The sequence below is a fragment of the Macrobrachium rosenbergii genome, chromosome 17, assembly GCF_040412425.1.
Source record: "Macrobrachium rosenbergii isolate ZJJX-2024 chromosome 17, ASM4041242v1, whole genome shotgun sequence".
In the NCBI taxonomy this organism is placed as follows: domain Eukaryota; kingdom Metazoa; phylum Arthropoda; class Malacostraca; order Decapoda; family Palaemonidae; genus Macrobrachium; species Macrobrachium rosenbergii.
In genome coordinates, this window is record NC_089757.1 from 26,510,765 (window position 1) to 26,538,264 (window position 27,500).

The 27,500-nt window shown below is 36.1% G+C and overlaps 3 protein-coding genes across 13 annotated transcripts in view; all 3 read left to right on the forward strand.

Annotated features, from left to right (window-relative positions):
- LOC136847803 (capping protein inhibiting regulator of actin dynamics-like) overlaps positions 1–17,885 on the forward strand; it is a 346,484-nt gene extending 328,599 nt beyond the window's left edge. For 4 of the 8 annotated variants that reach the window (XM_067119714.1, XM_067119716.1, XM_067119715.1 and 1 more), the window contains 11 exons: positions 1,943–2,084; positions 2,653–2,847; positions 3,534–3,656; positions 4,163–4,289; positions 4,899–5,070; positions 5,890–6,141; positions 8,157–8,387; positions 8,842–8,937; positions 10,052–10,102; positions 14,083–14,264; positions 14,550–17,885. In XM_067119714.1, the coding sequence (XP_066975815.1) occupies positions 1,943–2,084; positions 2,653–2,847; positions 3,534–3,656; positions 4,163–4,289; positions 4,899–5,070; positions 5,890–6,141; positions 8,157–8,387; positions 8,842–8,937; positions 10,052–10,102; positions 14,083–14,264; positions 14,550–14,609 (1,631 nt within the window). In that variant the 3' untranslated portion in view covers positions 14,610–17,885. The other 4 variants (XM_067119718.1, XM_067119721.1, XM_067119713.1 and 1 more) reach the window with 2 other exon arrangements.
- Positions 14,922–15,341, forward strand: LOC136847599 (uncharacterized). Its single transcript, XM_067119315.1, has one exon. It carries the CDS (start codon positions 14,922–14,924, stop codon positions 15,339–15,341), a length of 420 nt encoding a protein of 139 aa, XP_066975416.1.
- A 2,354-nt stretch (positions 17,886–20,239) lies between the features above and the next one.
- LOC136847807 (uncharacterized) overlaps positions 20,240–27,500 on the forward strand; it is a 24,278-nt gene continuing 17,017 nt past the window's right edge. For 3 of the 4 annotated variants that reach the window (XM_067119724.1, XM_067119725.1, XM_067119726.1), the window contains exon 1: positions 20,240–20,920. The gene's annotated coding sequence lies outside the window, so the exon portion shown is untranslated. The remainder of the gene's footprint in view (positions 20,921–27,500) is intronic. The other variant, XM_067119727.1, reaches the window with a different exon arrangement.

A 27,500-nucleotide genomic window follows, 5' to 3' on the forward strand; every position in this document is an offset into this window, starting at 1 on the left:
TTCTCTAAACCACACATTATTCAAAGCTCATCTTAAGTACACCAGGAATTCCGTCGAAAACTTTAATATTATTGATGAGAAGCCTCAGGATGTCGAGTGATATTTACTGATTTTCACTTTGACATCTACCATAAAAATTCTTCAAACTCAACGAAAAATACGGGTTTTTCAACTCCGGGACCCTGTTTACTACAGCTTGTTAAATCAGGTAAATAAAAGTCTGACACTGACTTTGTAGGTTAATATGCTGCCTTATAACAGGGCGCCATAGCCGATAGATTTATAAATCCTGAAACTGGTCGGGCACTGTGCATGATATCACCATAGAAATAGGTAACTGAGTCACTTGGCGAAAAAGTAAAAGTTGACACAATGGTATCCTTCACGTTTCCTGCTTATGTTACCAAAACTATATACTAAAGCCCCTCTCCTTAACTGCCCCAAAATCCTTCGCAACCTTTCCTGCCCTTCATATGCCCTAAATTCGACGCTAAATACTAATGAAGTAGATTCTTGTATGATAATAAATTAAGATAATATGGTGATATAATTAACTGAAGCAGATTGGGATTTACAAATAATGTTTAGATATCAATAGTTTGCACCTTAACACATCTAGATACTTCACTTTACACATTTTACAAAGTTCAGGCACTTGCAAATATATTTACATCAGCCTGTTTTTATAATGTTGTATATGTGTGTGAGTTAACCTATGGCTGAAAAAAATATTTTTTTTATTTAATTTTCTTAATTCTTACAAATTGGTGTCTTTAATCCCAAGATTCACAGGTTTCATTACTCGGAGGAGTTGGTAACTTTTCGGAGAAGCTATTTCTATTTATATTTTGCTTGTGAGATTCTCTCTCTCTCTCTCTCTCTCTCTCTCTCTCTCTCTCTCTCTCTCTCTCTCTCTCTCTCTCTCTTGTGTCCTCTTACGTGATTTGTGTGATTTCAGATCCCGGTTATTAAACTTATTACTATACATAGTCGCTTCAAGAATCTTTTTTGTCATTGGTAGGTATAAGCTTTCATTGTCAATGCAAATCGTTGTTCAGTTTCAGCTTGGGGGTTCCATTTTGGTCTTGTGTGCTAAACTTTTTTCCTTTATATATATATATATATATATATATATATATATATATATATATATATATATATATATATATATATATATATATATATATAATATATATATATATATATATATATATATATATATATATATATATATATGTATGTATGTATGTATGTATGTATGTATATGTGTGTAAATATATTTCCAAATATCAAGCCAAAATAACCCATTTAGATCAAACTCACTATACCTTGGGACTAACTAACTCACAAAGAAAATTATAAATGATAATTGCTCCTGCCCAGACTAGGATTCAAACCTATTCCAGGTTTGAGTTCGCCACATAACAAACTTGTATTAATTAGAATCTTGGTTCTAGTAGTAGTACTGTACTTGCCTTATTCTTTGGCGTAAGTTATTCTCAAGACATGGTGAATCTGATATGAATGGGTTATTTTTGGCTTAATGATTGAAAGTATAAAGATGTCCTGTAAAATTGGTAACAAAACTGCCGAGTAAATATCACGTTCACTTTACCCCAGGTCATCCGCTTACCGTATGCAACTTTGTACATTTAATCATATCATTTGTTTCCATTACGCGTTTTACTTATTATTCTGTGTAATTTGTTCTTCTGTCTTAGCAGTCTCTCTTTTCATAGGAATAGCAACAGAGACAACTGTGTTTCCACCATACCTAACGTGTATCGCTGTCATAATTACATAAGAAAAATCAACGTCTGAAAAGAAGTTGCCATCAAACTCAAGGCATTCAGAGGAAGATCTTTAGGGAACTTTAAGACCAACGGCTGTTGCTGTATCTGACGTATCATTTTCCTCATCAAACGATTTGCTTTTCCCACAGCTGGCCAAAGGCAGCCATCACTCTTGCAGCCAGACCTCCTTCAGGCAGAATACATAACAGACAGGATCATCACCCCCACGAAGTATCGAGGACCTCCTTCCAGAGAGTGTGGCATACAGTGTGATACGCCAGTATCAGACAGGTTTGTCCGGCTTTCATAGCAGTTTATTTCACTCTGCAGTTTCTGAAACTTTCTGGATGTAGAACTGAAGACCACGATGCTTATCTTAAACATCACAGCATCCTGTGTCTAAAACATCACAGCTTCCTGTGTCTAATGATCATCGTTTGTGGTTCAGCTTAGAATCGAATATTTATTTAACTCAAAAATGTTTTAATGTCCTTCTCAGTATTACAAAATCCCATTGATAAGCTTATTAACCCCATTGGAAACATTAAGATCTCTATCTATATAAATATAGATAGATAACAGAATTCAGGAACATCTGTAACTAAAAGACTAAGCTCCCTGTGACCTGTATGTTCCGTGTTGTGATACATTTGGTCAGATAAGTTCAGCTTAAACAGAAAAAGAAAGTTGTACCTAAAGATCCAGCATCTCAAAATTCATCAAGAAACAGTCGTATAATTTTTCAGTTAATATCCTAAAACTAAATTATTTTCAGTGTTACATTGATTAATTCTGTTCAGTTTTCCTGTTCACTTTGTGTAGATTTTCATAAGTTTGAAAGAACTGTTTGGTCTTTCAGAAGCAGTCCCAGACGAGAAACGAAAAGGAAAGGCAGCAGAAGAAACAAATCTCCCTCTACCTCCTTGCCAAGGGACAGTGGACACAGCAGTGATGCCAGACCTGCTTGGGGACACAACCATAGTGACAGACCTTACAGGAAGCAGTCTGAAAAGGATCCATACTCTGGGAGAAGGCTCAGAAGGAGGATTACGAGGTACGTTGACGGGAATCTCCTTTAATTACTTTTGCCCTTTTGTGAAGGTACATATGGGTCTTTCATTTCAACTTGTATATCACTGGTATAGGTGTGTCCCTCAAAGGTATGCAGCATAAACGTCAGAAGAAAGGAAAAAAAACTGAAATGGTTTTCTTCAGTTGAGGTGTTTGGGCCGAATTTAATAAAGATTCCTCCTGCAACGAATTGTTTGTATAGATATGAACCGTGTTGATGCAAAAGAACCTTGAAATTTTAAGCACTTTCTGTAACTCGAAATGAATTAGTTAATGCTTTCAGTTATGCGATGTGTTCCTTATTATAGAGGAAATAGTAATCATATGATAAATCTATGGTCTGTTTGATTTTAGAGTTGGCATTTTTATTGCTTAAGATTTAAAAAGTAATTCACATACTATTCATTATTAGTTTGGGAAGGTCACTCTTTTATGACGTCAGCATTCATAAAACATCTACTTGTTATTTTAATTTTTCTCGCCTTTATTGTACATTTAACGACTTTCCCTTGGATTTTTACTAGTGTCTGCCTATCCACACTATTTAATATTATTCATTATATGCGATGGTCAAGAAGCCAGAATTTATTCAGTCAGCAGGGCTCTGAGAACACATAAGGGCTAAGTAATTTCCGAAATCAGAAGTTAACTGCTATTCACGGGTTCCAGGTCGCTTAGTCGTTGCGATCGGGACACAGCCACAGAGGAGAGCGACCTTCCACAGCCTCAGCGTCGCCGCCGGAAGACTTGGGATAAATCAAGACAAGAGTCCTTGTCATCTGACCTGTCTCGGTAAGTGTTACAAACGGTGTTACTATCGGTAATCAACTACTGTTACTAATGCTAACATTGAAACAGTAGTTACTATTGTTTCTATTACTGCCTTTATCATAACTGCAGGATGTGGTCATATCTCTCGTTGTTTTTTTTTACTCTGTTGCAATTTTTTTTAGTTGCTTTTCATGTTCTTGAGTGACATTGCATCTTATTCATTTAATTATGTAATTAAATAATTCAGTAATTGTTAGTCAGATTGATAAAAGTTAACTGATTGCTTCTCTTAGTCATTAAAGAAATTGCTCCATTTGAAGAAACAAAATGCTTCACTTGAAAGTTGTGTAGGTACCTTTTTTATTTATTCATTCATTGGGAAAGATCACCCAACACTTATTTTTAAAAAAAAGGGCGGGGCCTCTTTCTCCCATCCGACCATTTGTACTAAATCAATCAAGTCATCAAATCTATTTTAATTTATGACACACTTTTACAATGAGGAATGATTTTCCACTCCCCGCCAGTTCACCATCGCCAAGAGACAGAGTTCGATTGAATAAGTCTTCGCCAGCATCCGGGAGGAAATGGCCTCCAATTAAAGGTTCCATTACTCCCAGTTTACCTCGTCCTCAGACTCCTGAGATTGCAAAGGTAAGTGCGCATGCCACTCAGTTCACTGCAGAGACGTTCATGAAAAGTTGAAGATTAGAAAGAGGAAGAAAGTGTAGTTTTACTGCACAATTATCGTAAATGTTTCATTCTCATCACATTCGAAGATTTTTTGCTGCTGAAGTTAGAAACCATTGGTTAAGTGAAATCTATGTCATATTGCAACAAGTTAATGTAAATGTACAGTTATCGTAAGTGTTCCATACTAATAACATTCGAAAATATTTTGCTGCTGAAGTTAGAAACCATTGGTTAAGCCGCATTTGTGGCATATTGCAACACGTTATCGTAAGTGGTCCATCTTTATAACATTCGAAGATCTTCGCTGGTGAATGTAGAAACCATTAGTTAAGTAAAGTTTATGCGATATTGCACCAAGTTACCGCAAATATACAGTTACCGTAAATGTTCCATTCTCATAACATTCGAAGATTTTTGCTGCCGAAGTTAGAAACCATTGGTTAAGTCAAATTTGTATGATACTGCAGCAACGAAGTCGAATTAAATGTGCTTACAACTTTAGATATAACGGGACCCTGGTGCAAAAGTACAAGCAAATAACGTATGTTTTGTCCGATGTTTCTTGGACAGGCTCCCCCCACGCCAAGCTCGCAGTCCATCGCAGAAAAAGAGGAGGAGCCGGGGGAGGAGGAGGAGGAGAGGGATGACAACGATGATGTCGTGACATCTCCAGTCATCAGCGCCTTGCCGGAGAGCAGGTCGTCATCGCCTCCAGTTCCTGCTCTGATGAAGAAACTCACAGGTGATTTTATGATAGGAAAATGTTAATGAGAATTTATTTGTAGATTGGAAGTTGTTGTTGTTGTTTTTTCTTCTTCTTCTTTTTCTTCTCCAGAAGACCTTGCTGAGCGTCGGTACGTATTTTTCGTCTTTGCCTGACGAACAGCAAATATATTGATGAATTTATTTGATGAGTCATAAATGTTGATTTCTGAATATGGGTTAGTGCCTCTTGAAAGTTCAAATATTGATGATTTTATTTTTCGATTTGTATATTACATTGTATTTAACCATTCTGAAACCTTCATACATTTTTCCAGACGAATTTTCAACTTCAGCAGTCTTTGAACTAAGCTGTTTATGCTACTGGGATCAGACAGTGGGATTAAAAGAATATCACTTGCATTAAGTACTTTGGATGTTATGAAAACTGAGAACCCATTTAAATTCAGATAAATATTACCATTATTGAACCATGAAAAATCTCATTGATAGCTTTAGGTTGTTGCTAAATTAAAAAAAAAAACAATTTTCATAAATGTTTGGAAGCCCTGGCAGACTTCTTTTGTGGTGCTGTTGAAAATGCTGCATTGAATATTCACTCTGATTCTTAAAATGCAATCTTTTACTTTGTAAATCTTACCAGTCCTTGATATATGTTTTTATAGCATATGAGTAATAACTGAAAACCCTAAATGCCATATATCTTTAAAATCGTACAAAATATCCAAGATGTTTGATCTTAACTTACAGAGGTAACTTGTGCTTATGCAAAGAATCAAGAAATCCTCGGTGAGGTTCAGTAGCTAAGAGTGTATCAAATGATTTTGTTTTCTCCCAGGTGCGAGTTTTTTCGACATTCCAGAATACCCCCCAGGGGCTGAGCCCCCTGGTTCGCAGAGCAATCTAGTTCCTTCAACAGGCAAAGGGAATCCGAAGGCCCAGAGGAAAAAATCAACGAGTGTTACTCCTGTGCTCCCTGAAATCCCGACCTCGCGGCCGCAATCAAAACCTCCTTCGCCGAGGAGCTCGCCCTCGGAGGGCGGCAGTCTTAGTGAGAGGCCCAGCAGTACTTCTTTACAACCTCCGGCCGGTAAACAAATCCTGAATTTTTCATTACATATTTTAAAGGATGGGTTTAGTTTGGTTGGTATTCTTTTTTGCTCTTAATCTGTTATAACTTTTTTCATAAAAGCTTTTTTTATGGGTAAATAAGGATTTAGAATATTCTCCATTGTACAACTTTCATGGTCATTTCATGGTTTTCTGGCTTGTATACATGAACTTCTCTCTCGAAGTACTGTAGCTCGGAAACTTAATTTGGTAGGACAAACATTTTTTTTTTATTTTTCCATCTGACAATAGCTAAAAGGATTTAGATACATTGTGGAGTTAATTTTTTAAGGATTTTTTTCTTCCAGTACTAGTGGGTAAAATGGTTTTTTTTTTTTTTTTTGGTACAGTACAAAATTATCGGCAGATTTTCTGTGTGTACTGTTCAATAACTAGATACCATCTGAACTTTGGGAATCAGTACTGTTGTGGAATTTCTCCCATTTGTGTGTGTAGAAACCTCATGGATAACTTTTAAAATCGATGGCTGTATTGGCCATCTTTTTCCATTAGATATTTTAAAACCCGCTAGCAAACTATCATCAAGTGAGCATGAGGCAGCATAAACAAGCCACTAATTCCTAATTATTTGGTTCCTTATTTGATATTTAACAAAGGAAATATTATATACTGCTCCAAAATATTGAAATTCTCTGTGAAGCTAAAATTTGTATGATAGTTATATATGAACTTGATGTGCACTACCGGAGTTCCTTTGTCATTATATAATAGTAAGAGTAATAGCACTGGAGTCAGTATTATATAATGGTAATATTTAAGAGTAATAATACTTGAGTCAATATCAGTATCAAAGATAGGTTATCATGACAAATAATAACAAAAGTATCATGCTAGTTTGCAGTTGATAGTGATTACAGTTATGAGGAGATTAATACTGGCAATAAGGAGTTGCTATTGTTGGTGATGGCTTCTTGCATCTCTTTTTCAATTCTCCAAATTCTCAAGATCTGCTCCACACTGCACACGAACAGTCTACTGCTTTCATAAATGCTTTTCTTTAAAGGTCACTGTCCTTTCCTTGCATGCAGTGGACTATTGATTTCGTAAGACAGTTTTGCTCATTATAGTTTTTCTTTTTATCATCAAATTAGGATAATATGCATTGTTTTAAAAAGGAGTAATTTTAACCAATACCACGCAAAGGACCTTCAACTTGAGGATACGTAAAGGAGGATCGAACATTAAATTACAGCAATCAGGTCCTAGTACCGGTAAGATGCTCTTAATATTTGACGAACATAAGATGAATGGTTATATTCGCTAACCTATAGAGCAGAAATGACAAGGGTCATATTTATGGAAAGTAGTAAAGAGTTTGAATTTTAAAGACTGAATTTGATATTGGATTATGCAGTGATTGTATGAACTGGAAATTATTAAGGATATTCTCGTAAGGTAGATATGGAATCATGCAGCTCAAGTTAAACTGAATATTACGAGGTTGCTTTGCGGATTAGAGAAAGTATAAAGGAACGTGATATAATGGCCTATTATCGTTAGTCCAGATTAAAATTTCAATTTTGTGTCGTTGCACTCGAGCTAACTTAAGAATTGACGACTGTGAGTCTTACGTGATAACTAGTCAGGAATATTTTTAATCTGGAATATGTATATTATCTTAGGGGTTAATTAATATTTTCATTGCATTTTATTAGTTGGATGCGAAGTAATCATAACCCAAAAGTAACAATTTGTTCCTTGTTTATTTTTTTCTTATTTACTCATTTTCTTTTGTTGTTGCTGGAAAATATTCATCGTACCAAAAGTAACAATTTATTCCTTGTTTATTTTTTTATTTACTAATTTACTTTTGTGTGGTTGCTGGAAAATATTCATCGTAGTTGAATCATTAGATAGGCTTAGAAATATTATATCAAGGTATATGCCCTAAGCTACCAACTTTTTCCAAGGAATCCATTTTCAGTAGTGAGTCCACAAAGTACGCTTTGTCCTTAAACTTAATCTACCTTCCAGGTGGCTTAAAAGTGGAGGGTCTCAACGGGTCGGACAGTAGTGGAGCAGGTTCTCCTCACTCTCGGCCGCCCACGCCCAGAAGACTGCCGCCCATGACGCCCACCAAGAGTGACGGCAGCCCTAGGTCGCCCTTAGCGACTCCAGTATTTCGCTCTTCCTCTCCTCCTGTACCTGCTGTTGCCAAAAGACTATCAGCTCAGTTGCGGTCTGCTAAAAGTGCAGAAGAACCCAGTAAGTGTGACTAAGAAAACTGCATCTATTATTATTATTATTATTATTATTATTATTATTATTATTATTATTATTCAGATAAATACTGTTCATCTGGAACAAGCCTAAAGGGCCCTTTGGCTTGAAATTCAGGCTTCCTGTGAATATGTTCACTTGAAAGAAGTTACAGATGATAACAGGAAATACAGAGAGAAGAGATCAGTTGTTAGAAAGAAAAACGATAAATTAAGTAAAGTAATAGACAAATAGATAGAAATATAAATGAATTGTGAAAATACAAGGGGTAGTAATGGGTAGTGGGGTAGCGAATTCATAAATAATTAAGAAAATTTTGCAAGTTCATAAATTCATGGTAAATTCATAAGTGCACTGAATTCCTAGTTCTCTGTAGACTTGCTTACAAGAGCTTTTCAGCACAGTAATGTACAGTCAGTAATGCCTTTGTCTCACCCAGGCGTTGGAGAAAAACAGTTAACGCCTGTAGAGACGCCGGGGTCGCCCCGCGTAGCTTCTTCTCCAGGGGCATCTCCTGCATCTGCAACGACGTCAGGTATGTAGGATATTGAAGGAGAGTGGCAAAGCTGAACTAAAGATGTAGGACTGATAGGGAAGTATAGGGAGTTGAGCACAGATAGGTAAATCGCATACATTAGATAAGGTCATAGATTCTAACAGTATCAGCACTAAGAAGTTATCTAATCTTCCAGTTATGGTCATCATTACCAACCGTTTATAAGCAGACAGTCATAAAAATCAGGTCATGTATGCGTACACCACAGGGAAACAGTATTTTTTGGCCTAAACTATATATTCCATTTCCACATATATTCCAGTATTTTTTGGAAAATACATATTAAGCTGAGGCAGAGGAGCACTCGAGATAAGTATTTCGGAATCAGATGACATTATGCCAAAATAAACTGCTCTTTTGAAGAGGCGCCGCTAAGAAAAGTTGAAATGCAGAGAAGCAATAATCTTTCATAAGTGGCTGAGGCTTTTTTCTGAAAAACATTGTGTAAGGACAACATATAAAGAAAGTCTTCAGCATTTTCCAGATGATTATAATGCCAATGAAAACGCTTCTTTTATATTCCTTAAAAGTAATGCTAAATTAATTACCTTTAAATGCAATATGAACATCATTTTTTATTAATCCCCGTTGCCTGCTGAACATCTGGTAACTGAAGACTGTTTTTGATGTAGCGGTTCATCCAGCTTTATGTTAATTACAATTAACATAAACCTGAGTGAGTTACAGAGAGGGAGAATTGTTCTCTTCATTTCCTGTTTATTTACGGTAATTAACATAAATCTGAGTGAATTACAGAGAGGGAGAGAGAGAGAGAATTGGCCTGTTCATTTCTTTATATACTGTACCTTGATGTTTCAGTTCACAAAATTGAGCCTCTTTTGAAATGTATTACTAATTTATAAAACTGCTTATTGATGATATTCATTATTTTCTGATTTTTTGTATGACCTTGCAAAATTCTAAGTAGAAACATGCACACTTAGTTTGCAGTGGAGAACAAACCTTACGCCACATACATTTTAAACACAATGTTACCCGACTCAGTAGCATAATATTTACTGTAATGAACATATGAATAGAATTTCCTTGAGGAGATTATAACTGACAGCAATTTCCCCCCTTCACACTGGAGGTGGAAAGAGAGGCCGACATCGCCTGGTCCACGTGAAGCAAACGTCAGAGGGTAGATAGTGGTAGTAGAAAAGTAGATCGATCGTAGATTTGCCCCAGTAGATGAATACGAGACCCGGCATATAACTCAGTGAAGGGACGATGCCATAAAAAAAATTATTTATTTTCTTTTATTTGTGAATGATACCTAGATAGAAACGGCTGGATATCATTGTTCATTGAGCTTTGTTTTGGTTTCCTATTTTTGTTGTCATTTTGTTATGTTAATGTTGTTGTTGTTGTCGTTGTTGTTGTTGTTGTTGTTGGCTCAGATGTCTTTCTTGTCATATTAGGAGATGAGGAAAATGTTACGTGCTAAGTCTTTACTAATTCCTAGCTATCTGCTGACAGGTTATTTCGGATTGCAATAACACCACCATGAGCTCCTAGGGCTTTAATAATTCATTTATTAGAAGCACACAACCGATTTCATTTGAAATACTGCAGTTAGTGCACCTAATACCTTCACATGCTTACAGTTGTCTTTAAGTTGTAATTCAGAATGACAGGAAGGTTGGAAAGTTGAATGCATAGATGTCATTGGATGGTGCCCTTGTGCCTTCAGTGTTTGAGATTAGGTTGAAAGCTTAAGAATTTAAGAGAAATCGTTTATTGAAGTTTTGTGTTGGAGTTTCTAATAACGTCTTATAAACTTCAGGCTCAACAAGCTGACTATTGCTAAGAGCTACTTGGACTTTCACGTTATAAGAAATGGAGTTCTGTTAGATCAAGTACAAAAAAGCAAGTATTAAAGCCATGTCAACGAGCTGCATTACATGCCTTTTACCCTGTTTCATTCTGTTGTTTCGCCTACATGCATTGCTGCTTTTCGTTCATAGAAGTATTTAGGAAAGACCCTTGTTCGTTGTCTCTGCCATACGCTGAAGTGTGATAAGTGTCGTATTGTAATGAATTAAAAGACCGGTCATTTGTTTTTATCAAATTGGACTTTGACAACGACAACAAACCTTAAGACAATGACCAAATAGTCAGTTTTATTTAATTATTTTTTTCCTTAAAATGCAACGACATCACAAGGCTCAGCACCGAAGACAAAGACTTTACACTTGATTTGAAGTAGTGCTTTCACATATATGCTGTTCTGCTTACCGCTTGGGACTGGTTATCAGAACGAAATTGTGTACAGTTCATTACCTTGAGCTTCAAGTTAGGTTAATTTGATGCGGTGTCGGTTTCATCAACTTCTCTCTAAACATATCGTTTCAGTTGCTTTCATTTAAACCTAATTATTGAATATTTCGTTTCAGTTCCTTAATCTTAATATGTGTGGTTGGATGCAGTTTTACTCACATATACTGTAATTACTCTAAATTATGTTTTGTTATGGTTCATTCTGATTTATTTTCTCTCTCTTCTTTACAAGAAATTTTCGTATACTGTATTAATATAATTTTATTCCATAATTAACAGATAAAGTTAGTTTCAGATTATTCAAGTCATCTCTATTGTATAAGGAATCGAAAGTTTTGATTTAGATTCAACAATTCTTATTCTTTTATATTTAATTTCAGCTTTTTGTGTCACTGATGGCGTGATTAGTTCATATTTCTTTTGGTTTAATGACACTGAGTTTTGCCAGTTTACTTTAGAAAAAAAGTGAGTTTGTTCTGCCTGTAAATATGGCTCTAAGGAAACAAGACGTTCCACAGGGACGTCTTTTTGTACAGACAGCCAAGATTCTTGAAGACAGAGCTTCTGAAGATCCGGACTGCAACTGGTTTTCATCTAATTTGAAATCAGCTCCCGAAATATTTCTGATCAGGATTCCTTGCGGTAGCAGTTAACCAGAGAGACTCGTGAAAATACTCATAAACTGTCCTTACCCGTGACAGCCATAATACAGTCATTTGTTTCTGTCCTTAACTGATTGCCTAATGCATTCCCCCAATTCCTTGTGACCCTCCTCAGCTCTGCCTAGATGTACAGTATCATCTCCCAAGCTCTATCTGAATGCCTCTATAACTTTCACAAGCTCTGTGTTAATGCCTTAATTCCCTCAAGCTCTGTCTTAGTGGCTTCGTGTCTGTATAAAGATCCGTAATCTTAATTATCTCTTAATTATCCTAATAGCTTAAATGATTACAAGAATGATGTGTTTTAGAACAATGACATCTTAGTGTAAATGTTGTCTTCTGAGAATTCTGAATTAGTCCATTATTGCAAGTATTGTCTTATCTAGTTTTAGCAATAAAAGAGCTTAGTTCTTTTTCTGCACATCGTTAAAAAATAAACTAATTACCTAGACTATTTTACTATTAAAATTTACAATTAATGCACAATTCGATACATTAGCCAATTCATAGCTTTAAATAGTCAATGTACAGTATACTGATGTCTCTGCATCTTCCTTATGATGTTGAATGTTGCTGTTTTTCATGTAAGTTCATTACTCTGACAAACATTTTACTCATTTCACGTCTCATCTACAGTTTATAGCTTTTTCAACATTAACTCATTTCACTAGTAGGGATTTTAAAGCATTATCTTATTTACCTTTATTTTACGACATCCATCATAATCATCTTTATTTATTATTATCATTATTATTATTATTATTATTATTATTATTATTATTATTATTATTATTATTATTATTATTATTATTATTATTATCCAGGAAACGAATCCTCACGACAGGAAAGTTGCATAAGGAACTTTTAATTGAAGCATGGCTTTATTTCACTTTTGTATTGATTTGTATTGTATGTTCTCTTAATTTCAGTACCCTGCGCTAGTTCTTTATGTTTTAAACAGTTAGAAGCAATATGAAGGACATATTTAAGCTTATGTCAAAATATTACCTTGAAAAGGAGAAACATTGTTGAATGTGAGGGCTGCGTTTCAGTGTATGCTGCCGGGGATTAACTTTTTTTTGTAGGGGACTAAAAATTCTTTTCCAATGAACTTGGGATAAAATGCCAGTTACGAAGAATTGGGTTCGTGTCAGGGCACATTAAATTTACGAGCTCATTGTCATTACTTAATTACAGGTAAGGAATGATGCCTTCCTTGTCATGTTATCTTGACCTCGCAAGATCACTCATACTGGGATATAATGCTTTGGCTCAAACCACGCTACTCGTGTTCTGAATTCTAAGGACATGTATTTCTGTTTGGAAAGTCAAAAAGAGTTGCATATCCTGTTCCACGATTCTTCTTTTGGATGCCAGAGTTAATTACCTTTGAATTGAAGGTGTTCCTTGGATATTGGATTATTAATGTTTTCCCTGATTTCTTTTTCTTAACCTTTGCGTTATGATTAGCTGGAATTACTATCAAGGATCTCTTTTTTTTTTTCTACATAAATTTTATGCATTCTTTGCCACTCAAGTGAAATTTATCTTCCTGCTTGTTTTTAATGGGTCTTATAGTTTATTTTAATTTTACCCGATCTTTTTGTTCATGTCCAAATTTTATCATCTTAATAGGATTTTAAGGACTATTAATTTTTCATTTTATCTGGTTTTCGTTCATATTCAAATTTTATCATCTTGATAGGACTTTATCATCTTTCTAGGACTTTAAAGGACTATTAAATTTTCATTTTATCTGGTTTTTGTTCATATTCAAATTTTATCATCTTGATAGGACTTCAAAAGAGTGTTTATTTTTCATGTTATCTGATCTTTTTGTTCATGTCCAAATTTTATGATCTTTATAGGACAAAGCTGATTTTGCGCTCATTATCACAATTATTATCTCATGCACCGTTATAATTTTATTTAATTCTGTTCACTGTGGTCTTAGTAGCTTATACCATTTCAAAGGCTGGTTGCATTATTAACATTAGCTACTTTTCTCATCTGATAGGAAGCTTCATCTACCACTACAATCGGAGCATTTTATATCACAATCATTACTAGTATATTTTCATCACCATCCTGCTATCCACAGTCATATCCTTCGTATCATATTCATATTTACTATTTAAAGTCAATACAATAACAAGTATTTTCTGCTTTGGCATTATAGGCGTATCGTCTCGGCCCGGAAGTGCAACCTCCGGGCACGAGGAAGACGTCCGGACGGTAAGCGTGACCTCCTCAGGCTACGAGTCTGGCAGGAGGTCTTCAGGAGAACCTCGATCCCTTTCAGAGCCTCTCGTTTCTCCAGACAAATGGGTCATTTTAAAAAGTCTCTCTTCTCTTCGCCAAGTAAGTGCATGCTTCTGCAAATGCTGATGTGTCTGTGAGATTTTTTTTTTTTTACATTTTATTTAATATTGTAAATGTCATCATATAAAAAGGCATTGCTCTAGTATTGTTCATAGTTCATGTAGTATGAGTACAGTAGTAGTGGAATAGGGAATGAGAGGAGAGAAATTGAAGTAAAATCCCGAAATTTCTCAAATCTGTGCATCAATTCAGTTATGCTTGGAGAACAAAACAAATTATTAAAAGTGGAAGTAAATCATTTCGTCTTTTTGTCACTTTCTTCAGAACTTGTGGAGACGCCATCAGGAGCTATCCCAACAGCCAGATTCGGACGGCTCATGCTGACAGAACGCGGCCACACCGGTGACTACCAAAAATTTCCCCCAATCTCCGGCACTGACTGAGGAGGAAGAACCAGCGGAAACAGAGGGACCTATAACGGAGCCTTCTTCAAAAAGACTTCCACCTGTTGTGTCCTTCCAGACATATACTGAATTTATCCCTTTGCCATCTTTCCCTGGTCATCAACAACGAGAACCTACTAAAAAACCATCGCCTTTGGACTTTGAATATCCAACCCTCCCTCGTCTGTCTTCGTCTCAGGAGTCTGCCTCATCCCAAGAGTCCCTCAATGAAGAGTCTCAGTCTGACCCTACCATGTCCCAAGACTCCCTAGAGCAGCAGTCAAATGTTGCTACTTCGCCCGAACCCAGAGAGGATCAATCGGACTCCTCTTCCACTCCATCCAAATCCTCTGTTGACCCTCCATCTGCTTCATCAGACACTGTGGACAACCCATCTGAAAGTTCTGTCCTTCCAGACAGTTCAGAACTTATTTTGGAAAGTTCAGAAGCTGTTGCTGACAGTTCAGAGGCCCTTGCAGACAGTGCAGAAGAAAATATCCCTCCACCACCCAAACGTAAGACTACAGTTTGTCACACCATAACAACTCCTGTTCCTGAGACTCCTGGTCCCCAGTCAGATCCCTCCCTCCCTCCAAGACGACACGGTCCATCTCCTCCTCCAAAATATCCTAGTGTCCTTCAACCTCCCCAGACTCTAGGAATTCTAAGCTAAGGAATTGCCATCATTCCTTATCATTTTTTCACCGGTGTGGCCACTTTCAGGTCGATCTCTGCTTTTAGCCAGCTGGACAATAATTCATTCTGCAGTTACTGTATTTTTAATAGCTGTTTAAAGTCTCATCTTTTACAGTTGATAAACAATGTTCTGGTATTTCTCTTTATTTCTCAAGTGGGAATATCACAGACTCCCAAAATATTCAGAAAGAAGTCACGCTGAAAGCTCACAAATTTCTGGCATCAGATTTAGTTGATCATAAGTGACCTCTCAGACAATAACCATTACATTAAAGGTTTTCTGCTTGATTGAAAAAGAGCAGGTGGGAAATATTTTACAGTATTTTCTCTAAATGAATAATAATTATATCATAATGATATGATCTCTTGTTTTACCTAATGTGCCACACACACACAAATAAGGCCAAATTAGGTAAGATTTATGAACCTCATTCTTGGGCAAAGCTGGGAAGGCTGTTCCCAGTAGAGCCTGAGAGAATAAGGTTATGTTCCTTTGTATGTTATGCAGCACGGTAACAGCTTAGCCACTGGTAAATTTGGCACTAAGGATCACAAAGATAATTTATCTAGCTGAAGCTGCATTTGACTGACTAAATACAGTATGTACTATAAAAGTCATTGATAGCTGATATTTCAGTTCTTTCTCTGCTGATTCTGCTGACGAAGGAATTGCCAATTATAAGCTGTTACTGTGTATTCTTAAATATAGACGATATCCCACAAGCCCCATGCCGTGAGGCACCCTGTGTGTAATTTATTCCATATTACCATCAGGGTTGCTGGCATACTTCCCCCATATAGATGTATTGATTCAAAGAGCAGTACGTAATTTGAACGAAACTATTACAAGTTATTACTTTGCGTAGTAACTGTCGGTGTAATTTATTTTTATGTTCTGCTCTTGGACCAATAGCATCGTCTCTGCCGCCTCTCTTGCCAAGCAGTCGAATGTGTATATTTCTGGACCTTTTGAAATCGCATTGTACATGTTAAGACTTATCTCTGAAATCGTGTTTATTTTAGATTTAAATACTGTGCTTCATTTTCAAAGAAATATTCTGCGTCCGTTTCATCCTCAGATTGATTGTGGCTCAATTTAGCTTTTTCTTCTGCCGAAGAGTTCAGTGTTTATTTCGTGACATTGTCTGGAGGTATCTACATTTCAAAAAATTCATGTAATGTATACAAGTATATCGATCTTTTTCAAGAAAGTTTTACATAATAGTGCTTTCTTATATAGTAAATTTCATAGCTGAATATTGTGTGTATTCAAAGGATTAGTTTAAGCATTATGAATATTTCTGTAGCTTTCTCACATATTGGCATATGATAGATTTGTAGAGTTCTGCTTTGTAATTAATTTTTGCTTTTAATGATTCAAATGATGAAGAACAGTGAATATGTATCATTAATTCAATAAACACGGGAAATAGTTTCATTGTTAAAGTAACTTGGAAATCAAAAAGCGAGTTTTTGTGAAAATGCTTACTGTGTTTTCTATCTAATGGTGTATGGTTTGTATATTGTAAAAACGGGTGAATAAATATTGTAAATGATATGTAAATTCCATGTACAATAGCTGTGAATGTGTAAAAAAAAAAGTAAAACTGTAAAGAAGGAGAGGTTGGGTTTGAGACATTCATGTGCGTATGTAAATAGACCCCACATGTAAATTGTCAGAAAACGAACATTTCCATGGATCATCAAGAAGCTCTTGGCTACTATGCAATTAGAGGACCTCGTTTTCTATGGTTCAACATAGACTTGTATACCTCTTAGTTGTATTCTCAAATAGAAAAAAAAAGTTATAAATATGATGTAGGAAACTACTTTTATTCCTTGCAATGTGTGAGTTCGAATCCCTTAATTCCTCGGATATGGTAAATATAATCATAATTTTTCTCATTTCTGTTTGGAGAAGAAAAACATTTGCTTGAGAAGGTGATTGTAAAGATTCTGTATAAATATTAGATTAAATAATTTATATTAATATCTTAAATTGTCATACAGAAAATGCATATTTGAATCTATTGCGTATTGCATTTAATACAGCAGCATTTTTGCATAGAAGTTTCTGTTTCATGCAGTTTAACAGGCCTTACCAAAATAATTCAATGTTTGTGTTGTTTTTCAAAGGCAGACTCAGCGATAAAGTTTTAACGAAATAACACAGCAAAATTCAATAAATAACTTGTAATAAAATCTGTCACAATTTCCAGTAAATTTATAAATGGATTAGTTGATGGTAATAATCCTTACTGTTAGGTTAAGCATATTTTGAAAATACCCGATGGATTCTTTATGGTACAGTATATATCTAAGGGACTTTTTAACGACGAGCTGAAAAAAAGACATCCAACCATAAGTGTTTACAGATCTATAATTAATAGTAAAAGTCTAGGCATTAGTTTAAGTTACATAAAATTGAATAATAGCCAAGAGCGATGATTCACTGCAAAATAAAGATGACAACCCAAAATGTCTATTTTTGTAATGTATTTAGTAAAGTCGATCTCGAAAATATTTTGTTTTTGTGACCTGTAGAAAATTTACCTCCTTAATTACTATTAGGTCATGTCTCTCTCTCTCTCTCTCTCTCTCTCTCTCTCTCTCTCTCTCTCTCTCTCTCTCTCTCTCTCTCTTGTTTAGGGGTTAGCTGAGAAGGAGGAGGAGAAGTAGGTCTGTATTTTTATTATGCATAATATTGATCTCCTTGCCAATGTTATTCAAGTTTCAAAATTAGATTTGTTTCACATTCATATAACAATGTTTATTGTATTCGACATTCTCTTTAAATACCATAACATGACAACAGAAACAATTTCGTCCTTAATTTGCAGACAAGGGTTACAAGCTTTTTACTGTAGACAGATTTCGATATTGAATAAATATACATCATTTATGGAAATCAGAAACATTAACAATACGTTTGTCTGCTTGACTAACGAGCACTTTGATTCTACGCTCAAGCAAAGAATTGAGAGTTTGACTCGATTGTTTTTAGATCATTTCAGCACTGCAGGTCATCTGGCTGGTAAATTCTGAGATTTACGACAAGGGGAAATTAAAATTGTCGAATTTGTTATAGTGGTAAGAGTAAGATAATGCTTGCAATATCAAACTTGGTCACCCACAAATGAATATCAAGGTCTGGTCGTTTGTTTAGCCAAAGAACATTTTCCATTATGATAACTGTTGTTGCTAACATCAAGGTTTAGCATGTGGTAATACTGTTCCATTGTTTACAACAGTTATCCACCTTGGGCCACTAATATGACAAAAATCCGAACATGGCAACTCTACCATAGTCTCACTATTTGTTCTACCAGTCTCCGTATAAGCACAAGGTTGGTTCTTCATTAGTTGTATTTGTAAGTTTGGTAACTGTGCTACCTGATGCAGTTTATGTGTTTGCGTTAGAGAAATACTTCCGGCAAAGCAACTACTTCTGTTTTGTGTACACTAGCGAATAATCACTTGGTACAGAGTAAATATTCATAGACTTTGTGAGTAATGTTGCAGAGGCAAACACCTGTTGTTTGTGAATCTAAGAAATATCAGTATGCTAATATCTAAGTCGAATGCCAAGGTTCCTTCAGTTTGTGAATAAGAGAAATGGCAAGTTGACAAGTAAACGTAAATAGCAAAAGTTACATGTAGACCAATAATTTTGCTTGGTGGCAAAAATCCTTGAAATGACAAGAACAGTCGTTTTAACATGCCCGTAGGATGGAAAGAAAGGGAGTAAGAGTTTTTCTTTTTGACCCATTTTAGAACGTGTATATCAGCTTTGTATCTGACGGGCGAAACCTGGTATTTATAAAAAGGGTACAGCCTACCAACTCCCAGATGTGAGAACTTTTTTTATAGGTTATCCTTAGGAGGAGCAGACATACTGGGCGCATGTCTTCTGGGGGAATTTAAATTTTTATTTTGACGACAAGAATAGTCGTGACTTAGTTGTGATGTCAGTGATTTTAGATAAATGATGGAAATGTTATAGTTTGTTGTTCACATTTAAGAGGCGAGCAATACATAGCTTTCTAGTACCTGCTACACTAGTGACAGTGGGAGTTCGGATACAGAATAAACTGAAAAAGGTTTTACTTGAGACTTGGCCCCCCCTCTCTCTCTCTCTCTCTCTCTCTCTCTCTCTCTCTCTCTCTCTCTCTCATTAGAGAGGTATATTATTCAACTTAGCAACCGCTAAAAGTCCTTACGTAGACGTAATGAGTCCCAGAACTGTTATGCAACACTATGTAACTAAAGCTTTTTAAATACAACAGCCTAAGGAACTGACAGATCTTAGGAGAACCTAATACATCATCTGTAAAACAGGTTGGTTTTTATTCACATACATTTCGTAGTAAAGCACTTATATAAAAGCTAACATGCATATAAGCAATGCTATTCCCTTATTCTTGCGTTCTCGACCTTCGTATCTCTGGTAAATTATATTAGATCGAGCTGCAGTAGTCCACTTCATTAGTGACAATTGCCCTCCAGTTTTTTAATTGGACCCTCGAAATACTTTTTTTTTAAAGCAACAGTTTTAAAGGTGATATCCAGTAACCCTTAGGCTATAACACTATATTTTACCACCGCAAAACAATTACAGTTTTGTATTGTACGTAAATGACAGGTTTTATAAGCAATCTGATCATTCTGATTAAATCTGATGGTGATAACTTTTCAACAACTGATTAAGGTCACAGTATAAATGAGAATAAACTTTGTATATCCTTTTTCTGAAGTTAAGCCCCCCATTTTCTTATAGAATGAAGACTATGCTAACTTAGTCTTTGCTGTGCACGATTAAAATCGTTATCCATTGTTAATGATCTAAAATTAAGGTATTTAGGAGTAGGAAGAAGAAGTTGTTGACTGGTTGTTAATTTAGATTAGGCTGACTGCGGGACCAGACCCCCAACCCCAAGGGTGGGAGGTGGAAGAGAGATTAGAAAGCCAGGTGAACCGAGGAGGTGAACTTATGGACTCTGACAACCCTATTGAACCATCTATAAAGTAACCACGTACATTTTCCTAGTGACTATTTAGTTACGGTAAAACGGTTTTCGTTTTTTTTTTCCGTGAGGTTGGGGCTTTGGGGTGCGTTATTGTAGTCTTTTCTAGGAAGTGCATCTTATGATTGGTGATTTACAGATATCCCAAGAACCAATTTTCACGAGTTTCTTTTCGTTTTCTCTGTTGCATTTCCATTCCCGACTATTTTTAATGAAAATTAAGTCCTGTAATGGATCCTCTGCGTAACAAGGTTGAAGTCGAGTGATTATTTATTTCTATGCTAGACTGGTGTACCGTCACCGTGGAAGAAGGTGTCAGTCTTCTGTTTCTCCACACTTTGGTCTGTGTTTCACAGCCGAAAGTCCGAAACCAGTGTAATCGACTGTCATTTCTTAAGAGTTTGTGATAATTAAACATAGATTGCGTTATACATTGGAAAAATGAAGGAACTATATGAATACACAGCTGCTACTTTCATTTGGATTGTTGAAGTAAGCCAGCGTTGTTGGACGTTACATAGACTAATCTGAGGTAAGTTTTTGAGTTTCCGGTCCTGGTTATTGGCTCATAGTCTTAGCCTATACCAGTAACCAATACTCGTTATTTTAATGAAAGCATTCAATATGGTTTAAGAATGCACTATTGACGTAGATAAGACATTTTCGCTATTAGTTTTTCAAGAGTAATTGAAGATATAACAAGCATGGTAGGCCTAGTCCCTGTCTAGTGGCAGGTTAGCCTAATAGTACAGGTCTTCAGATGTACTAATTGAATTCGTATGATCATATGGGACAAAATGTAGTCAAATTAAGTGATATGGAGGTTTCCAGAAATACTGACAGTCTCTCCATAGAAGTTAGACTATATTACATATGAATTTGTTCTTGATAGTAGCTGTCCATTAGGTAGTAAGCACCACCCAGGTTAGGTTAGGAAATGTCCTTGTAAATATTACAATATATATTTTACTTTGGCATCAGTTCTTGATATGAAGAGTGTTTTGCGCTGTTTTTTAAGTCTTCTAACATGCTTACAAGAATCGTAAATTTACTGTAGTGTTTCAATGTTCATGCCCTTGGGGCTGGTACTAAACAAATTACCTAGTTTTAGGTAAGGTAACTGGGGTCCAAGGGGCCAAAGCCCTCAGGTCAGGATTGGTGTCAGTGATCCTGGCACTTGTGACACCATCGCTCATGTCGGGTAGGATGGGTAAGGTTAAGGTGTAGGCTAATACTGTGATTATTGTTGCCACATATTTGGTAAATCCTGAATTTTAGATTTCTATTATTTACGGAATTTTAAAGTTTTATTTCATACGTGTAAAGAATGGGTGTTTCTGAAGTACAGTGCCCTTGATGCCATATTACGATGCTTTTTTGCTCATATTTTTATCTGCTTTGTATTTTTTCAAATTAAATCAATCCTGAATTTTGTATATTTTTGCATTTTTAAGAGTTTAGGCTCACATTTCATATAAAAATATATAAAAGCGAGTATTTCTTCTCGGCACTGCCCATTTTAATGACACCATTTTGCACTAAGTAGGAATCCAACTCATTACGATCTCATGTGGGTCCTATGAGTATACACCTATGGTAGTTAGGGAGAAATCCCAAGGGGAACTTGGTCTTTGGGTGGGAAAGTGCAAACAGGGCTCCAAACAATTGGTGAATGAGATTTGTATGGTCATCATGAAAACCATCAATTAAGAGAAATTCCCTCCCCTCAGCTTGCTTTCCCAAAAATAGTCCCATTAAAATAAAGGTGTTAAAAAGCCATATGAATCATAGTTGCATTCCTTTGAATCGTCGGTGAATGCTGACATTACCGCTGATTCACTTTGAAGTAATGGATCCACAGTTTTTGGCAGATTAGATATCCTGTAGACTCTGGTAATAATACAAGACAGTCTCTACATAACTGAAATTGACAAAAAACATTGAAAAACTAAATTGTCCATTAGTAAAAGTGGGCTGAGTTAGGAAAAATCCATAATGTGGGTGGTAGGACTTTTGAAGGTTTTATTGGCCAAAAACATCTCTAGTTTTCTTGAATATTATGTCAAAAGCCCATACAAATGCTGATGTTCTAATGCTTGTTTTGTGTTCGTACCAAGAGTTTAATAAAGACATCAAATGAATTTCACAAGTTGTTGGAAACATGAACTTGGAACTTCACACTATTAGAAATGCCACAGCCATCATCATTCACCGAGTGATTTTATTTGATTTGGTTTTAACCAAAGGATAATTTGTCATACCTTAGCACAAAATAGTTGCAAGTACTACAGGACTAGTATGGCGGATTCATTTAAAAAACACGTAGCCTATATTGTTCTGACCGTTCTGACTGCCTACATGGTTGTTATATTTTTTACTTTATTGAGGTAAACCATTTAGTTGTGTGTTTTTTATACCTATGCCTTGGGAAATTATATTGAATTTCAGTTGGAACAAAATAGAGTGGGAAATATATTGTTCATGTGTCACTGCTAAAAAAGGAAAAATTGATAAATGACAATAAAAAGTGGGTCATCTAACCTAAGTAAACCTTGGGTGCAGCATCTCACCTGACTTGGAACTTTTATCTTTACCCAATGTGACAAGTAGTGTAACCTATCTTAGGATGCAGCATCCCATCTGATGATTAGGGCTTCATCCCCAAGACCCCTATAACCTTCTTTGAGTTCATTCTTTACCGTACACATCATAAGAGGTTTAGGGCTTTAGTATTTATGAAGACACCCTTCATGCAGATAGAGCACCTCACTTGAAAAATCATGCAGGGTGATGTGTGTTCACAACCACAGTAAATGACCTTTCACTTACAAAAAAAACAAAGATTTTCTAAACCTTTTCATCCTTGTGAGAGTCTAGTTAAGTTATGTTACATATTAGGTTCTTTGGTTTCTTTAACACAGATAAAGCTTATTTTCATTTGACAGGGTAGGCCAACTGACAGGATGACTGTTTAGGATATTCCTCTCCTGCGGGAGTGTAGATGAGGCTGTTCTCTGTGCCATGTTCTTAAGATTATATCATAAAATATTGTATATTCTTGTGTGGTATATTATGCCAACTGATGACTAGTTAGGAAAACACCCTACCATAATAGCCCAAGTGAACCTTCCTTATAGTTTAGGCTCTTGTACTAGACTTGTAAGGATTCCCAACACCTATATTAGGTGTAGTTACCATCCTTGTGAGGTTCTTAGTCCCCTGTAATGCTACTGTATTCTCCATAGGCAGGTTGAATCAGCTTATACTAGGACTTTACAGAATACCCCACTGCTGTGGTAGCTTAGGTGCAGCCACCTTTTATGTCTAGTTTTAAAACTGGTACCACAGTATGAGTATCTTGAGCTCTCATGAGAGAATGGGGCTATTTGTAAATGGTAAGTTAGGCCAGTCAACACTGTGACTATTAGGGATATCCTATTTTTATGATAGAAGAAACTGCCTTCTATGTCAGGTTTTCTAATGTAAGGCCATTCTCTTTTGGCAGTGTGGCCAGCTCAGAGTTAGAATTCCTTATTTTTCTAATAAGTGAGACTGCTTTACCTCCTATGCCAGACTTTCAAGCTCATTCAAAAAGTAAGGCGAACTGTGGCAGGTTAGGTCAACTCCATGAGTCAAGTCATTCTGTGATAAGTTAAGATGTGGAATGTTAAGTATTTTCACTGGCCATTTTGTTTCACTGTACAGTAAATAATCTTACCTTTTCTTGTTTAATCTGCTTCCCACCCCCTATCTCTTCTCCCTCTCCCTCCATCCCCCATTAAAATGATCCAAAAGCTCTAAACCTTGTTGTACAGTATGTGGTATATAAACAGTATTTAGGCATTTACCTAACAATTCAAACTTGATAACTAAGGTCTTACACACTGTAAGTCAATTGTAAAAAAAAATGGTTTTGCCTGTATTGCTTAAATGAGTGCCAGAATTTTACAGAGGCTCTTTGTATCATGGGGCATAGAGGGTAATGATGATAGGCTTCTTTAGCAGTTTTCCATCATTAGTCTGCTTATCTTTACTTCACTGGGTTTGCTCATCATTGCTATTCCTTGTTTTGTTCAGTGGTTACCTTCCTGAGTGGATTTGTCTTAATACATTCACTGGGTAGATTAATCTCAAAGGTTTGGTCACTAGTTACATTCACCGTGTTTGTTAATCAGTTTCTCTTAGACTTTTTTTTTTATCCATAAATCACATGGTCTGTTTCATCCATTACGACTACATTTTTTATTCTAGAATTGGTTCACATTTTACCATCTCTTAATTTGTTCATCAGTGGTCTTCCTTTGCTGTAATAGTCTCCTCCTTTGAATGGTATATCCATTGCCTTCCTTCACTACTTTTGCCCACCAGTTGTTTTCATGGAGCCCATGGAGCAGTTACCTCATAATGACAGTCCATTCAGTGATTGCTATAGCTTGATCCATTCAAAAGTCACCATCTCTTTGTTCATTCAGCAGTTGCCCTCTCTAGGTTTGTCAAACAATGGATATGGCCTGAGGTACCCTCTCTGTGTTTGTTTTGCTGTTATCTTCACTGGTTTGCTTTGTCTGTTATATTCACTGGGTTTACCAATCAGCTACCCTAACGTTTTGCCAAGTTGGTTTGTCAGTCACTTTTCTGAGGTAGTTTGATTGCCATTTTCATTGGCTTTCATTGGGTATATATTCTGCTACCACCTTTAGTAGGCTTTTTTGGTGGTCACTTCCCTGTTCTTCCTTGGTCACTTTTATTTGGTTTAACATTCACCTTCACTGGGTCTGTGCTGTTCAGTATTCACCCTCACTGGGTCTGCTCAGCAGTCTCCTTTGATAGGTTGCTGTGGCAGTCACTTGCACTCAGTTTGTTTGGCCGTAACCATCAAAGGGTTGGTTCAGCATCTCCCTTTACTGAGTTAGTTCAGCAGTCACTTTCCTTGAGCTAGTTTAGCAGCCAACTGAGTTAGTTCAGGAGTCACTTTCCATGAGCTACTTTAGCAGTCACCTCTCCTGAGCTGGACAGCTGGTTCAGTGTTACCTTCATTTTAGTAGGGTCAGCAATCACTTTCAATGAGATGGATCACACTTATTTTCATTTAGCTGGTTCAGCATTCACTTTCGCTGTGCTAGTTCAGCACTCACCTTCCCTCAGATGACTTATTGATCGCCGCCTCTGAATTGAGCCGGGAGTTGCTTGTCTCTTCACTGATTCATCTGTTGCCTTTACAGAGTTGGTTTTTGTCACCTTCACTGAATTAGGGTGGCAGTCAACTATACTGCGTTGTTTACTTGATTACCTTCTTTAAATATAATAATGTGTTATAATTTAATTACTTTGTTTACACATACTGGTGCCATTGATCATTTTCTTCATTGGTTTTGCTTATGTGAGATGTTATGATTCTATAATAATTTACCGTGATGACCTCTACCAACACGATCATCATTCATGGTTTGTATGTCTGCCATAATAAGTTTTTTTCGTGTTTCTAAAATGCTCGCTGATCCATCAAGGAATTTATTCATGACTTGACTTTCAGTGGCTTTGATCATCGTTAGCGCTTTCAGTAACATTGAGTCAATTCATATATCACTGACAGCAAGTTCATTTTTTAAGCATTGTTTGTGAATATATTTATTGACCTTCCGTGGTGTTTCTCGTCATTAATTTGACATGGGCACTCCATATTTACATTTTGTCTTTGTACTCAAGCTTCTCATATTTATTTATTTATTTATTTATTTTTAGACTAGTTGCCAATTGTGTCTGTTGAATTTTATATATCATATTCCTCCGTGTTGTGCCACAGCTATCCACTACCTCCGACAAAAAAGTTATGCTGTGTGCTTGTAGTTAGCAGGATTACGTAAAAACAAATTGTCAGTGGATTTTTACGAAAATTTAATTGAAGGTGGGTGTCGTGACTGGTAAAAAGTTATAATATTTTTGGAGTTTTACAGATTAAGGTAGGTAGAATGTTCCAAGGTTAACTTACCTAAAATTTTTAAGTTAACCATTTTCCATTATTGAATTTGTCAGCCTTTTAGCTCTCAGATTCTGATGAAGATTGGTGTGCATATTTTATTTATTCATGGCCGCCGTATTTTGCAAAGAGTACCGAGAATTATCTCGTCGTATTTTATTTTCTTCAGCATAACGAACAGGTGATTCATTGTGTTTGCAAAGGAACGAACTTAACCTTACTGTATCTTTTCCCACTTAGGTATTTAAGTTTGTAAGCATCGAATAATTTCATATTTCAAATTGAAAGAGCAACTTTAAAACAGATCTCTTATTCGCTCGGGCCCTCATAACTCTCTCTCTCTCTCTCTCTCTCTCTCTCTCTCTCTCTCTCTCTCTCTCTCTCTCTCTCTCTCTCTCTCTCTGTCTGTCACAAACACACACACACACACACATACATATGTTACTTTCGCATTTTAGGTGTTTTAAAAGCCCACCATGGGTTTAATTTTCCGCTGTCTAATCTTCAGAATTCGTTAGCTTTTTCGTCTTAGTAGGGCTCGTAAATCTTGAGACTTTTAAGCAGGAGGCCTACCCTATCACATGCAAACCCTCGGGTGTTGTTTAGGATATCATGGCATATTTAAATGTCATGACCCTGTATAAATAATTTCGCAGGTTTTATTGTAGGTATTCAGACACGTTTATAAGATGATTTTTTTTTTTGTCTAAAAGATTGGCACTTGATCGAATTACATTGATTTATGTGAAATAAAATTTAACCAATCAAATATATAAATCTACTTATTAGGACCATGTAGAAGGTTTCCTGATCTTTATTTTGTCCAAGCCTTTTTTGTCATTTAGTGGCCTCGTCACTCATTATGTTCCTTCATGCATAGTAAGAAAAAATTAATGATTTGTTAAGATGGAAAATGAACCATGACAGTATTAAAATTTCCTTTTATTGTGTGATATATGTTTAACATTAACCTTTCCGGTAATATTTCGGATAGAGGTAATTAAATTGGTAATAAACGTCGGTGTCTGCGAGTAAAGCAGCTCACACTCCATTAGCCCCGACGGAAACCCCATTTCCTGGATACAGAAATGGCCACAGGACCAGCCTTAGTTTCATTGTCCTTAATGGATTTGTT